Source organism: Macaca mulatta, chromosome 2 (assembly GCF_049350105.2).
Source record: "Macaca mulatta isolate MMU2019108-1 chromosome 2, T2T-MMU8v2.0, whole genome shotgun sequence".
NCBI classification, from domain to species: domain Eukaryota; kingdom Metazoa; phylum Chordata; class Mammalia; order Primates; family Cercopithecidae; genus Macaca; species Macaca mulatta.
The window spans coordinates 1,193,797-1,209,877 of record NC_133407.1 but is presented as its reverse complement, the minus strand read 5'-3'; the positions used below and the strand labels follow the sequence as shown (position 1 = coordinate 1,209,877).

Below are 16,081 nucleotides of genomic sequence, written 5' to 3'. Positions count from 1 at the left end.
AATATGGTGACAGCCTGTCTCTACAAAAAAAGTTTTTAAAATTAGCCAGGTGTGGTAGCTGGCACCTATAATCCCAGCTACTTGGGAAGCTGAGATAGCAGAATCGCTTGAGCCCAAGAGTTGGAGGCTGCAGTGAGCCTTGTTCACGGCACTGAAACTCCAGCCTGGGGGACAGGGTGAGACCCTCTCTCAAAAAATAAAACAATAAATGTCAAGTATGACTCCCTCATGCCACATTCCTGCTCTCGCCTGTCAGCATTCCAGTCTCTTTAAAAGATTAAGACCAGAGTTATTAATGAAGCAAACCCTAAATGTGGAAATCATCTCTACAGACTCCGATTCATCATTTACTCAAAGCAGTTTGGTGTTTTTTCGGTTTTTTGTTTTCTGAAGACAGGGTTTTCCTCTGTGGCCCAGGCTGGAGTGTGGTGGTGCGATCTCGGCTCAATGTAGCCTCGACTTGTTGGACTCGGGCGATCCTCTCACCTCAGCCTCCCGAGTAGCTGGGACCACAGCTGAGCACCACTACGCCCAGCTAATTTCTGTATTTTTGTGGAGACGGGGGTCTCCCTAGGTTGCCCAGGCTGGTCTCAAACTCCTGGACTCAAGCGGCCCGCCGCGGTCTCCCCCAAAGTGCTGGAATTACAGGGGTGAGGCACCGCACCCGGTCCAAAGTGGTTTTTCTATTTTATATCCCCCAATTTCTAGAAGACATGAACTCTCTGACAACGGCTCCATATAAATACACGTGAACTTGCTTAGTTTGCACTGTGAGGAAGAAGTGACAGGTCTGAAGACGAAAGGAAATGACACAGAGGTCCTGCCACTCCGACAGCGATTCGCCAATGACAAAGTGCAGAGTTTCGGGTCCCGTGGGCAGCCCCCACCCCCGCCGCACCGCCATGACACTCGCGCCCTTTCTCCCCGGGCTCTCGTCGCCTTCCTCCCCGCGCTCACTCCGCCTCAGCTTCCTCCTAAGCCGCTCACGACGCTTCGTCTCCGCTCCCGGGACTTCTCACCGCGCCCTCCTCTTCACGTCGGCCCCACTTGCAGCCACGGCAAGTTTCAGGCAGGGTGGCGCCCGGCCCTGTCCGCGGACTCCGGCCTGTGACGCCTCCCTCACCGCGCTGCAGCCCCTCCGGCCTCTTCGCCGTCGCTCTCGGCGGCCGCCTCCCCTCCAGCAGTCTGGGCTCTGAGCTTCCCCCTCCTCTGCTCCCCCGGCCCTCCGCAAATCCCACCCGCCCGCCTTCGTCCCATCCCCGCCCCGCCCGCCCGTCCTCTTCGAAATGCTCCCCAAACAAGTCCTCCGCAGCCGTCGTCCTCAACACTCGTCGCGCCCGGCCCTTCTCTCCTCGGCCCCGCGCCCTCCCAAGCCTCCCGGGGCTCCGGCGCCTGTCGCTGCCCCGACTCCGCGGCCGCTCCCAGCCCACCTGCTCTCCTCAGCCAGGCGCTCCTCGCCGCCTCGGAGCTCCATTCCCGCGCCCTCCGGCCGCATCCGGGGCGGCGAGGCCGCCTCTTCGCCCAAGAGAGGCGCCCCCGCCGCTTCGCCCTTCAGGGCTCCCGGGGGCCCCTGGGGCCGGAGGAGGCACCCACGGCCGGTGGGCTCCGGGTGATGCGCTACACACGGGCGGTGGCAGCGGCGGCAGAGACAGCCGCCTGGGTTGCGGCTTCTATCCCGGCCACCCCCACTTCCGGCTCCGGGGACTACAGCTCCCGGCAAGCCCTTCGAGACCAGGCCGCTCCCGCAGGCCGCGCCCTCCAATCCCAGGCCGCTCCCGCAGGCCGCGCCCTCCAATCCCAGGCCGCTCCTGCAGGCGGTGCCCTCCAATCCCAGGCCCCTCCCGCAGGCCGCGCCCTCCAATCCCAGGCCGCGCCCTCCAATCCCAGGTCGCGCCCTCCAATCCCAGGCCGCGCTCCTCCAACCCCAGGCGGCTCCCGCAGGCCGCACCCTCCAATCCCAGGCCCCTCCCGCAGGCCGCGCCCTCCAATCCCAGGCGGCGCCCTCCAACCCCAGGCCGCTCCCGCAGGCGGCGCCCTCCAATCCCAGGCCGCGCTCGCAGGCCGCGCCCTCCAATCCCAGGCCCCGCTCGCAGACCGCGCTCCTCCAACCCCAGGCGGCTCCCGCAGGCCGCACCCTCCAACCCCAGGCCGCTCCCGCAGGCGGCGCCCTCCAATCCCAGGCCGCTCCCGCAGGCGGCGCCCTCCAATCCCAGGCCCCTCCCGCAGGCCGCGCCCTCCAATCCCAGGCCGCGCTCGCAGGCCGCGGCCTCCAATCCCAGGCCGCGCTCGCAGGCCGCGCCCTCCAATCCCAGGCCGCGCTCGCAGACCGCGCTCCTCCAACCCCAGGCGGCTCCCGCAGGCCGCACTCTCCAACCCCAGGCCCCTCCCGCAGGCGGCGCCCTCCAACCCCAGGCCGCTCCCGCAGGTGGCGCCCTCCAATCCCAGGCGGCGCCCTCCAATCCCAGGCTGCTCCGGCAGGCGGCGCCCTCCAATCCCAGGCGGCGGCCTCCAATCCCAGGCCGCTCCCGCAGGCGGCGCCCTCCAATCCCAGGCCGCTCCCGCAGGCGGCGCCCTCCAATCCCAGGCGGCGCCCTCCAATCCCAGGCCGCTCCCGCAGGCGGCGCCCTCCAATCCCAGGCGGCGCCCTCCAACCCCAGGCCGCTCCGGCAGGCGGCGCCCTCCAATCCCAGGCAGCGCCCTCCAATCCCAGGCTGCTCCCGCAGGCGGCGCCCTCCAATCCCAGGCCGCTCCCGCAGGCGGCGCCCTCCAATCCCAGGCGGCGCCCTCCAATCCCAGGCTGCTCCGGCAGGCGGCGCCCTCCAATCCCAGGCCGCTCCGGCAGGCGGCGCCCTCCAATCCCAGGCTGCTCCCGCAGGCGGCGCCCTCCAATCCCAGGCCGCTCCCGCAGGCGGCGCCCTCCAATCCCAGGCGGCGACCTCCAATCCCAGGCGGCGGCCTCCAATCCCAGGCCGCTCCCGCAGGCGGCGCCCTCCAATCCCAGGCGGTGCCCTCCAATCCCAGGCTGCTCCGGCAGGCGGCGCCCTCCAATCCCAGACGGCGGCCTCCAATCCCAGGCTGCTCCGGCAGGCGGCGCCCTCCAATCCCAGGCGGCGGCCTCCAACCCCAGGCCGCTCCCGCAGGCGGCGCCGTCCAATCCCAGGCGGCGCCCTCCAATCCCAGGCCGCTCCGGCAGGCGGCGCCCTCCAATCCCAGGCCGCGCTCGTGGACTACGCGCACCCAGTGGCTGGCGGGGACGGCTCGCGAGCGGCGGGGCCGGCTCGCGAGCGGCGGGGACGGTGGTCTCAGGGATCCGTGCCGGGGCGGGCCCGTATTTACCCGCGTCACATTACTCGCTGGGGACCGAACTCAGTCCGAGATGTAGACTAGGCAATAACGCTGCTCTAATCCCGGCACGATTAACCCCACCTAGCCCGCCCTGGCCTAATGTCCGCCGCTGGTGTTTGGAGATCTCGAGCATTTAAATGAAGCGCTCGCAAGTAAGAGCACAGGTTGCTCTGGGATCGTGAAACGGCGGGGGAGAAAGGCTTCTGGGGGCTCTCGGGAGAGGGATGTCAGCGCAGAGTTCTGAAGGCTGAGTACGGGTGAGCCAGGAGCGAGAAGAGAAGGCGGAGAGAGCAGCACGGCAGAGGGAAGGAAGGAAGTGCGGTCTGGGGACGGCAGGTGCTGGCAGCCGGAGCTGGGACGGAGTGAGCAGCAGCGTGGGGTGGGCGTTCTGGTGTGGGGAAACCAGGTCGTGAAATGCCATGTTCAGGAGTTTGGATTGTATCCTGAAAACAATCAGCAAATCAAGTATATGCAAATCAAGAAGTGATTTGATCGAATCCGATGAGAAAACCACTTTTGACAATGTGGACAGGAGATGGGGAAGATATAGCACTATATCGAGGTAAGGGTGGAAGGCTGGATAGAGGAGACTGGTCGTCCTTAAGAAGTGAAGCGAACCAGTTGAAAGAAACATGTGGGCCTAGGGTTGCCAGATGTTCTGGTTTCTCTTTTTTCTTTTTCAAAGACGGGGTCTCTCTCTGTCGCCCAGGTTGGGGTGCAGTGGCGCAATCATAGCTCCCTGCAGCCTGGAACTCCTGGGCTCAAGCAGGCCTCCTTCCTCAGTCTCCTGAATAGCTGGGACTGCAGGTGCGAGCTACCACACCTAGCTATGATATTTTGATTTTTTAAAAGAAGCTAAGAGCTGCATTTTTAAGCACAACTTCCGAATTTTTAAACGTTGGCAACACATTTTTTAAACTTTCAACTTTGCACAGGCCAAACACAGCTTGTGTGTAGGCTGAAGGTGGCCCTTGAGTTGCTAGTTTGCAAACCCAGGCTTAAACTACAGCAGCGGTTGAAGAGAACAAAGAGGTTCAGATTAGAGCAATGTGAAGGCAATAGAATCAGCACTACTTTATAAAGGACTGACTGTGGCAAGTGAGGGAGAAAGAGGGATCAAGAATAACTGTGTAAAACTAATGACTCTATTAAAATAACATGGCTTTTAGGTATTTTCAAACTTGAGAAAAGTGTTTTGGCAATTAAAAATGAAATGAAAGAGCCTCTTAAAGCAATTTATGATTTCATTTAGGTTAAAAAATACTCTTTCAAACTTTCTCATTTTCCTACTAAACGATTATACTTTTTAAGAAAGGGGCAATATTACTCATTGGGATTTCTCTACCTTCTGTGTCTGTCTTCTCTTTTAGAGATGCAGTCTTGCTCTGTCACCCAGGCTGGGGTGCAGTGGCCCTACCACAGCTCGAGGCAGCCTCGATCTCCTGGGCTCAAGCGGATCCTCTCACCTTAGCCTCCCAAGTAGCTGGGACCACAGGCAGTGCCACTATGCCCAGCTAATTCTTTTTTCTTTTAATGTTTGGTAGAGACAGGGTCTCACTATGTTGTCTAAGCTGGTCTCAAATTCCTGGGCTCAAGCAATCCTCCTGCCTCAGTCACCCAAAAAGTACTGGGATTACGGGCATGAAGCACCATACCTGGCCTTACTTCTAGTTCTATAAATGTATGAACTTTATTTTTTGGCATACAGTATAATCCCAAATTAACACTATATGATTTATTTATTTTTCTATCTAGTTTTTTGAGACAGAGTTTCACTCTTGTTGCCTAGACTGGAGTGCAATGGTGTGGTCTCGGCTCATGGCAGCCTCCGCCTCCCGGGTTCAAGCTATTTTCCTGCCTCAGCCTCCCAAGTAGCTGGGATTACAGGCATCCACCACCACGTCCGGCTAATTTTGTATTTTTTAGTAGGGACAGGGTTTCTCCATGTTGGACAGGCTGGTCTCAGGTGGTCCACCCGCTTCATCCTCCCAAAGTGCTGGGATTACAGGCGTACTAAAAAATACAAAAAAATTAGCTGGGCATGGTGGCAGACGCCTGTAATCCCAGCTACTCAGGAGGCTGAGGCAGGAGAATCGCTTGAACCCGGGAGGCAGGGCTTGCAGTGAGCCAAGATCGCGCCACTGCACTCCAGCCCGAGCGATAAGGGCGAGACTTCGTCTGAGAAAGGGGAAAAAAAAAAAAAAAAAAAGGCCAAGCGCGATGGCTCATGCCTGTAATCCCAGCACTTTGGGAGGCCGAGGCGGGTGGATCACGAGGTCAGGAGATCAAGACCAACCTGGCTAACACGGTGAAACCTCATCTCTGCTAAAAATACAAAAAATTAACCGGGTGTAGTGGCAGGCTCCTGTAGTCCCAGCTACTCGGGAGGCTGAGGCAGGAGAATGGTGTGAACTAGGTAGGTGGAGCTTGCCGTGAGCCGAGATTGCACCACTGCATTCCAGCCTGGGCGACAGAGGGAGACTCTGTCTCAAAATAAGTAAATAAATAAATAAAATAAAGGCAATCAGCTCTATCAGGAAATCCTAGGGGCCAGAAGCGGTGGCTCACGCCTGAAATCCCAACACTTTGGGAAGCCCAGGCAGGCAGGTCACTTGACATCAGGAGTTCGAAACCAGCCTGGCCAACATAGTGAAACCCTGTCTCTACTAAAAATACAAAGAAAAAGTAGCCAGGTGTAGTGGCACACACCTGTAATCCTAGCTACTTGGGTGGCTGAGGCATGAGAATCGTTTGAACCTGGGAGGTAGAGGTTGCAGTGAGCCGAGATTGTGCCACTGCATTCCACCCTGGGTGACAGAGCGAGACTCTGTCTTGAGGGGGTGGAATCCTAAAACTAAAATTGTAGCAAAAAGTCTGGAAAACAGACTTTTTCTCATATGTCGAAGTTCGAGTTACATGTACTGGATTTTCTTTAAAGCCATTAATAAACATGACAATAATCTACACCAGCCATGCGTTCACCTATCCCATCCCTCTACTTTCCCTCATAATCGGGAACCCCTTCTTTTTTTTTTTTTTTTTTGAGATGGAGTCTCCCTCTGTCACTCAGGCTGGAGTGCAGTGGCGCAATCTCGGCTCACTGCAATCTCTGCCTCCCTGGTTCAAGCGATTCTCCTGCCTCAGCCTCCTGAGTAGCTGGGATTATAGGCGGGTGCCACCACGCTCGGCTAATAAACCCCTTCTTTATGATTCCATTGCTTTCTTTGTTATATAATTTCTTTGCATCTATCTATATTCCTAAAATATGTATATGCTTAACATTTTTATGCTTTAATTTTATAAAAGGGGTATCAAGCTATATTTATTCTTTGGAGCCATTTTGCTTAATCTTGTAAGACTCATTCATGTTGTATGTCACTAGATCACTGTAGTTCATTGATTTCAACTGCTGTATCTTAGCCCATTGTAAGAATGTACCGCTGTTTTTTCATGCTCTGTCCCATTGATAGACATTAGGGTTTTGCTGTGCTAAACAGTGCTGCTAAGAACATTCTTGTACATATCTGTCTCCTCTTGTATATAAGCAAGAATTTCTCACATACCTAGGAATGGAATTGCTGGGTCATAGGGTTATTGTCATAGGGTTTTTATTTGGAGCAGTGGGTTTAAGGTGCATAGTTGTAAAAATAATTGGTTATTAAATTATAACTAGTTCCAGTCAGTTATTTAAAATAACTAATGAACTAAATGAAAGTGGACTGGTCAGGTATGGTGGCTCATGCCTATAATCTCAGTATTTTGGGAGGCTGAGGTGGGAGGATTGCTTGACGTCAGAAGTTCGAGACCAGCCTGGTCAACATTGCGAGACCCTGTTGCTATAAAAAAATGTAAAACTGCCGGGCGCGGTGACTCACGCCTGTAATCTCAGCACTTTGGGAGGCCGAGGCGGGTGGATCACTTGAGGTAGGGAGTTCGAGACCAGCCTGACCAACATGGAGAAACCCTGTCTCTACTAAAAATACAAAATTAGCCGGGCATGGTGGTGCATGCCTGTAATCCCAGCTACTTGGGAGACTGAGGCAGGGAATTGCTTGAATCCGGGAGGCAGAGGTTAAGTGAGCCAAGATTGTGCCATTGCACTCCAGCCTGGGTAACAAGAGTGAAACTCCCTCTCAAAATAAATAAATAAATAAAATAGAAAAAAGAAAATGGAGCATGCATGGAAAAAAGAGTATATCATGAACCAAGTATTACGGTTAATCCAATTTCATGCATCTGAGGTCCAAATACAAAAAAATGCCAAATATGCCAAACTAGCATTAGGGTTGGGGTCCTACGTTATCTACATTATCTCAATTACCTGAAAAGGTAATTGCTTTTCAGAGTAGAATTTTTTTTTTTTTTTTTTTCCTTTTTGAGACCTGTCTCACTCTGTCTCCCAGGCTGGAGTGTGATCACAGCTCCCTGCAGCCTCAACCTCCCAGGCTCAGGTGATCCTCCCACCTCAGCCTCCTGAGTAGCGGGGACTACAGGCGTGTGCCACCACAGCCAGCTAGTTTTTGTATTTTTAGTAGAGATGGAGTTTTGCCTTGTTGCCCAGGCTGGTCTCAAACTCCTGAGCTCAAGTGATCTGCCTGCCTTGACCTTCCAAAGTGCTGGGATTACAGGCATGAGCCACTGTGCCAGGCCTCAGAGTAGGATTTTTTAATACAACAGGAGTCCATGAGTTTCTATGGGTAGATAAATACGTAGATACACAAATAATAAATAAATAGAAAAAGGAAGGAAGAAGGGGGAAAGGGAAACCTCATTTCACAGTGGAACATCAACTAATGAATGTAGAAGATGACAGAGTTAAAAAAAAATCACCGTTTTGCAACCATTATAGTAATAATTGATTCAGGCAAGAATCATCAATGAATGCTAACGCCATTTGTGAAATTTACTCTGAAACAGGATAGTTACACAGTCTCAAATCTCCCCACAGGTGACTTATTCATTATAAATTGGGAAAAGGGGGTACCTTTACAACGGAGAAAGCCGGTGAGCATCACACGTGGTCAAAGTTAAGGTCACCAGTAATCAGACAATATGATACTATGTGCCTGACCCTGATGTTTGGCATCAGAGAGGACACAGCGTAACTTGTGGTATTGCTGACAGAAATGAACAACCAGAATCTACAGGGCTAACGACGAGACAAAACCAAATTGAGAGACAGTCTATGCAACAACCACCTTCAAGCGTCAAAAATGTAAATATCAAGCCTGTAATCCCAGCACTTTGGGAGGCCGAGACGGGTGGATCACGAGGTCAGGAGATCGAGACCATCCTGGCTAACACGGTGAAACCCCGTCTCTACTAAAAAATACAAAAAACTAGCCGGGCGAGGTGGCAGGCGCCTGTAGTCCCAGCTACTCGGGAGGCTGAGGTAGGAGAATGGCGTAAACCCGGGAGGCGGAGCTTGCAGTGAGCTGAGATCCGGCCACTGCACTCCAGCCTGGACCACAAAGCGAGACTCCGTCTCAAAAAAAAAAAAAAATGTAAATATCATAAAGAGCTACGAAACCCTGAAGAATGTTTTCAGATTAAAGGAGACAAAGAAATGCAGCATGTGAATCTGGACTGGATCCCAGATTTTGGAAAAAAAATTGCTATGAAGAAATTTTTGGCTGGGCTCGGTGGCTAACGCTTATAATCCCAGCACTTTGGGAGGCCGAGGCGGGTGGATCAGTTGAGGTCAGAAGTTCAAGACCAGCCTGGCCGACGTGGTGAAACCTTGTGTCTACTAAAAATACAAAATACAAAAAATTAGCTGGGCATGGTGGCAGACACCTGTAATCCCAGCTACTCGGGAGGCTGAGGCAGGAGAATCACTTTAACCTGGGAGGTGGAGGTTGTAGTGAGCTCAGATTGCGCCACTGCACTCTATCCTGGGCAACAAGGCAAGACTCCGTCTAAAAAAAAAAAAAAAAAAAAAAAAGTAAAAGGAAAAAAAAGAAATTTTTTTAGTATAATTGGCAAAATTTGGACATGAACCATACATTGGATAATAGTACTTCATCAATGTTAAATTTTCTAAACTTGGTAATTTTAGCATGGTTATGTTAAAGAATATCCCTAGAAATATATTGTCTTTTTTTTTTTTTTTTTTGAGACAGAGTCTTGCTGTGTTGCCCAGGCTGGAGTGCAGTAGCACAATCTCAGCTCACTGCAACCTGTGCCTCCTGGGTTCAAGTAATTCTCATGCCTCAGCCTCCTGAGTAGCTGGGATTACAGGTGCCCGCCACCACACCCAGCTAGTTTTTATATTTTTAGTAGAGTGGAGTTTCATCATGTTGGCCAGGCTGGTCTCGAACTCCTGACCTCAAGTGACCTGCCCACCTCAGCCTCCCAAAGTGCTGGGATTACACGTGTGAGCCACTGCACACAGCCCTTAGAAATAGATTCCAAAGAGTCATAATTTCTGCAACTTCCTCTCAAATTGTCTAACAACAACTAATAATATCTCTCTACAGAGAGAAAGCAAATGTGGCAAAACATTAATAATTGGTGAAGTAGAGGATATATGGGTATTCATTGTGCTATTTTTGCAACTTTTCTCTAGATTTGCAAGTTTAAAAAATAGTCAAGGTTCTGCTTTCATGGAGACCTAAAAAAATAGTCAACAATCTCAGTATTACACAGTCTCAAATCTCCCCACAGGTGACTTATTCATTATAAATTGGGAAAAGGGGGTACCTTGACAATGGAGAAAGCCGGTGAGCATCACACGTGGTCAAAGTTAAGGTCACCAGTAATCAGACAATATGATACTATGTGCCTGCCCCCTGACGTTTGGCATCAGAGAGGACTTTGTTTTCTTACGACTGTATCCTGCTAAATATAACAAAAATCTTAGTATTTCACATGGACATTTTTTTATCTTGTAATGATTAATTTTAAAGATAGTTTAAAAGTAATGTATGTTTTCCCCATAGGTAGCATTTCTAAAAGTCTTTTAAGCCAATTTTGCCAACTTTTCAATTCACTGACTTTACCAAATTTACTGATTTACCAAAATTCTTTTTCTATTAGGCATATATAAAGCTTATAGCAGTTCATCTGATGAGATGATTTTAAAAGCTTTTGAAGAATTTTGCCAAGTTTTAATTACTTGGCTTTAATTCTGTCTTTACAGCAACATTTCCATCCCCTCTAAGCATTTAGTAGTGATTCATTTATTCAATTATATAGGAACCGGCCAGGCACGGTGGCTCACGCCTATAATCCCAGCACCTTGGGAGGCCGAGGCGGGCAGATCACTTGAGGTCAGGAGTTCAAGACCAGCCTGGCCAACATGGTGAAATCCTGTCTCTGCTAAAAATTAGCCGGGCGTGGTGGTGCGCACCCATAATCCCAGCTACCTGGGAGACTGAGGCAGGAGAATCCCTTGAACCCGGGAGGCGGAGGTTGCAGTCAGCCGAGATCCCACCACCGCCCTCCAGAGATTGCACCACTGCACTCCAGAGATCCCACCACTGCAACAGCAAGACTGTCTCAAAAAAAAAAAAAAAAAAAAAAAATATATATATATATATATATATATATGAACGCTTTTGCCAGCCATGAACAATGGATAAAAATGTGCCTTTTTTTTTTTTTTTTTTTTTTTTGAGACGGAGTCTCGTGCTGTCGCCCGGGCTGGAGTGCAGTGGCTGGATCTCAGCTCACCGCAAGCTCCACCTCTCGGGTTTGCGCCATTCTCCTGCCTCAGCCTCCCAAGTAGCTGGGACTACAGGCGCCCGCCACCTCGCCCGGCTAGTTTTTTGTATTTTTTAGTAGAGACGGGGTTTCACTGTGTTAGCCAAGATGGTCTCGATCTCCTGACCTTATGATCCGTCCGTCTCGGCCTCCCAAAGTGCTGGGATTACAGGCTTGAGCCACCGCGCCCGGCCAAAAATGTGCCATTTTTAATGTTAAAATGAAAATTTTAAAAATCTTATTTCTAAGCCGAGCACAGTGGCTCACGCCTATAATCCCAGCACTTTGGGAGGCCGAGGCAGGCAGATCATTTGAGGTCGGAAGTTTGAGGCCAGTCTGGCCAACATGGTGAAACCCCATCTCTACTAAAAATATAAAAATCAGCTGGGTGTGGTGGCCACACCCGTAATCCCAGCTACTCGGGAGGCTGAGGCGGGAGAATCACTTGAACCTGGGAAGTGGAGGTTACAGTGAGCCGAGATCGTGCCATTGCACTCCAGCCTGGGTGACAAAGTGAGACTCTGTCTCAAAAAAAAAAAAAAAATCTTATTTCTAGACTGAGCAAATCCTTAATACAGTTGACAAATGTTCAGTTTGTCCCTGCCCCAGCTTCCTGCTGAATAAAGCTGCACAGAAGGGACCCTCTGCTGCATGAAGAGTGTCAGCACTTGAGTGGCTGCTATGTGCAAGACACTGTGCTTTAGTCTCCCCTAGCCTGGGCTCCTCATCCCAGAGCAGGGAACCTGAGGGGCAAAGAGAGAAGAGGCCTGGGAGAAGGAGGAATGTGTGAAGATCCACGACCCTAGAATTCTGGCTCCCTGAACCTTCCTGGACTGCAAATCTATCCAGTACAAATTGAGGATATCTTTGAAAAACAAACAGTTTTATGTAAATGGGGGGAATTTGGCACTTTACGTAAATTTGTTTAGCTCTGGAAAATGCCACAGTTGGTCATTCGGTGAATCAATCTAGACTCCCTGGTGGTCAAGATTCCTGGCTTCCCCAAGGAGGGCAAGACCTAATAAGCTGAGAGGCCCCACCCCTGAGTCCAGGAAGAATTCCCCTTCAAGTTCCCTTGTCCACCCACAGCAGGTTCCCCAGTTACACAGAACTGATGCTCAGGGACTTAGTGGCCAGTAGTGCCCCTTTAAACTGGGTAGCTGAGGCGGACGGGCTCCTCCGGAGCTCGAGTTTCTTCAGGGCAGCAGCTGTGCCTGCAGCCCCGTCTGTCATGTTCTCTGCGGCGTCCCCAGCATCTGGCACGGTGTCTTGCACATAGTGGGAACTCGAACTCAGTGGAATGAACAAACAAATGAACAAACAAATTTTGAGGTGAAAAGGCAGAAGACTAGAATAGAAAAAGTTTACAACAAAGGAAAGGGCAACACAAAAGAGGGACGGAAAGCTACTGCGAAGTGGCAAAGAAACGCTGCTGCAGCAGAAGGCAGTAGCAGATGGGGCAGATGGAAAAAACTGAACAGAAAAGAGAAGAAAAACTGTAGTGTATATATAAGTAGTTTAAGGGAGCTATTAATTAGCTATTGTTTATTAATAACTAACATTGGCCAGGCACAGTGGCTCACGCCTGTAATCCCAACACTTTGGGAGGCCGAGGCAGGTGGATCACGAGGTCAGGAGTTCAAGACCAGCCTGGCCAACATGGTGAAAGCCCGTCTCTACTAACAATACAAAAATTAGCTGGGCGTGGTGGCGGGCGCCTGTAGTCCCAGCTACTTGGGAGGCTGAGGAAGAGAATTGCTTGAACCCAGGAGGCGGAGGTTGCAGTGAGCCAAGATCGTGCCACTGTACTGCAGCCTGTGTGATAGAGCAAGACTCCGTCTAAAAAATAAATAAAAAAAATAACTAATATTAGCTAATAGTTATATCTAATACATATTATCTAGTATCATATAAATTATACCATACTCCTTTAATATACCAGTATAATACATATTAATTACATCAGTATGATTTCTAGATATCCTCTTTTGAAAAGCAAAAGAGTTAACATAAGAAACAGACAAATTATGGAAAAAGGAAATTACATACCAGTGTCACTTATGAAAAAACAAAATTCTTGGCAAAATATTAGCAAGTCAAATCCAACAATATGTAAAAAGGATAATACACCATGACTAAGTAGGTTTATCCCAAAAATGCAATATTTGGAACATCAACATTCAAAAACAAAGAAAATCAACATTCAAAATTTGATAGTCAATGTCATTCACCATATTAATAAATTTTACAAGAAAAACCTTTTGATAATCTCTAGATACAGAGAAAGCATCAGCTAAAACTCGGCATTTATTTGTGATTAACTCTCAGCAAATCAGGAGTAGAAGGGAACTTCCTCAACCTAATAAAGGGCATCTGTAAAAAATTAGCATCATACTTAATGGTGAAAGACTAAACGCTTTCCCTCTGGGGTTGGGAGCAAGGCAGAGAGGTTCACTTTCACTGCTCCAATTAAACATGATCCTTGGGTCCCCAGTCAGTGCAATAAGGCAAGAACAAGAAAAGGTATATGGATGAAAAACAATTATGCTATGTGAAACAATCCAGTTAAAAAGTATATACTGTATGATTCCATTTATTAGAAATACCAGAAAATGCAAATTAATCTACAGCAACAGAAAACAGATCAGTAGTTGCCTAGATAGTAGGTGGGGGGTAAGGATTACAAAAGTGAGCAAGAAAACTTTAGAAAATAATGAATATATAATGATATTTATTATTCAGATTATGGTAGTGTTTTCACAGGTATATATCCTGTACACCTGTATAAACTGCGTACTTTCAGTGTGTGTCTTTTATTATCAAATATATCTCAAAGCTAAGAAAAGGGGGATTTAGGCCGGGCATGGTGGCTCACGCCTGTAATCCCAGCACTTTGAGAGGCTGAGGTGGGCGGATCACGAGGTCAAGAGATCGAGACCATCCTGGCCAACATGGTGAAACCCCATCTCTATTAAAAATATAAAAATTAGCTGGGCGTGGTGGCAGGTGCCTGCAGTCCCAGCTACTCAGGAGGCTGAGGCAGGAGAATTGCTTGAACCCGGGAGGCAGAGGTTGTGGTGAGGTGAGATAGCACCATTGCACTCCAGCCTGGGCAACAAGAGCGAAACTCCATCTCAAAAAAAAAAAAAAAAAAAAAAAAAAAGGCAAATCAAACCAATAAAAAGTTAAGGGGTGAAATGTGTAAGAGTTGTGCTTACTACCTTTGAAGAACTGTAGATTTCTGTGCACATTATGAAAAAGGAGCCAGAAAGGGTTAACAGAAAACGATGAGGTTAAACTGGTGGTTAAGCTGGAGGTTAAGCTGGTGGTTAAGCTGGAGGTTAAGCAGTGGCTCATGCCTGTAATGCCAGCACTGTGGGAGGCCAAGGTGGGTGGATCACCTGAGGTCAGGAGTTCGAGACCAGCCTGACCAACATAGTGAAATGCTCTCTCTACTAAAAATACAAAAATTAGCTGGGTGTGGTGCTGTGTACCTGTAATCCTAGCTACAGGGGAGGTTGAGGAAAAGAATTCCTTAAACCCGGGAGGCGGTGGTTGCAGTGAGATCGTGCCACTGCACTCCAGCCTGGGCAACAGAGTGAGATTGTCTCAAAAAAGGAAAGAAAGAAAGAAAAGTATGAGGTTGAGAAGGTTGCCAGATTTAGCAAATAAAATAAAATATAAGACTCCAGTTGAAACTGAATTTCAGTTAAACAAATGTCAACCTTCAATAATGAGATTCAGAAAATATGACTAAGTATAGAGTTTACTGCAGCACAAAGCTTGAGGATAGCCATCCAGAAACACGATTCCAGAGGACTGGGGTCAGTGCTCCAGAGTGAGGAGGCTAAGATTTCACTTATACAGGCAGAAACAGTTATAACGATTTGATTAGTATAACTTGCTACATTCCAACAAGATTCCGTTAATATTCTGTGAGGGGGTGTCATGTTCAGAGGGGTCTTATCTCTGGCACTCCTCAATCATTCCAGATCACTTCCAGGAAAAACCAGAAGTTACAGCTGCTTGCTGCTGGACTCGTGCCACGCAGCCACGTCCCTCTCAAGGCTCAGAATAATGTAAAGTTTCAACAGCTTTAAGTTTGAATTATTTTATTTCACACAATGAAATGATTCTGTTGTAAATATATCCTAATATTACATGAAACTTACTGTAGTAAAAAAAAATAAATAATCACTGTTTATCTGAAACCTGGGACGTAGTTGTACTAAACAATTGTCCGTTGTTTATCTGAAATTCAAATTTAGCTGGCCCTGCATTTTATCTGGCAATCCTGGATGTTGTTTTACCTACATTGTGTGAAACGAAGTCTTTTAAAAGGGCAGCTTCTTGGATTCCACGTTTGTTTTGACTTAGGTGAAGCTGTGGAACTGCCGCAGACAGACAAAGGCTGAATGCCCTGTCCAGCCCGGGGCCTTATCCGCAGTAGGTGCTGAGATATTCTTTGCTCCTCAAGCTGTGTGAAGATAGGGTGTGCATCCGTCTTGCTCACCACTTTTTTTTTTTTTTAAATCCCCAGGGCCTATTACAACGCCTGACGCTCAATGAATATGTGATTAAATGAATAGCTACCTCTCCTGCCCCAGAAAATTGCAGGGTTGACCTTTTAGCCCTAGCCCTTGTGGTTGGCTGATGGACTTCTTGGACAGGACCCAGTTCTGATTTCTTGGCTTGTCTTCCTCTTTATTTTTACTGTGTGTGTCTCGGTTGCTATTTTGTTCTGTTTTGTGTATGAAAAGACCTACCATTACCCACAATGCTTCACTCTTGCTTTCTTGCCTTTCCCTCTGGAATCTGGGGATTGCTCCTAGGCCCCAGGACTCTCAGCCCTTGGGGAAACCTGAAAGTCTGAAACACAGCAGCTAGGACTGTTTAATGAAATACTGCAGCATGGCCTTTACACTGTAGAGACTGGGGATAACGCTTTGGTTTGGGGGAGAAGATCAGGATAAAAGAGAATTTTTTTTTTTTTTTAAATTTTAAGACGGGGCCTCACTATGTCGCCCAGGCT

At 49.1% G+C, this 16,081-nt stretch overlaps 2 protein-coding genes across 28 annotated transcripts in view; one reads left to right on the top strand and one right to left on the bottom strand.

Moving 5' to 3' along the window:
- Nucleotides 1-1,683, bottom strand: part of RUBCN (rubicon autophagy regulator) — a 61,200-nt gene extending 59,517 nt beyond the window's left edge. For all 26 annotated transcript variants that reach the window (XR_013413444.1, XR_013413445.1, XR_013413446.1 and 23 more), the window contains exon 1: nucleotides 1,431-1,683. Coding sequence is in view for 8 of the 26 variants with exons in the window: in XM_077991024.1 (XP_077847150.1) it covers nucleotides 1,431-1,495 (65 nt within the window). In the remaining 18 variants the exon portion in view is untranslated. The remainder of the gene's footprint in view (nucleotides 1-1,430) is intronic.
- A 1,402-nt stretch (nucleotides 1,684-3,085) lies between these two features.
- The window catches only part of FYTTD1 (forty-two-three domain containing 1), a 51,414-nt gene continuing 38,418 nt past the window's right edge, over nucleotides 3,086-16,081 (top strand). The window contains exon 1 of one of the 2 annotated variants that reach the window (XM_077990888.1): nucleotides 3,086-3,497. The gene's annotated coding sequence lies outside the window, so the exon portion shown is untranslated. Of the gene's footprint in view, nucleotides 3,682-16,081 lie in introns of both variants that reach the window. The other variant, XM_028843375.2, reaches the window with a different exon arrangement.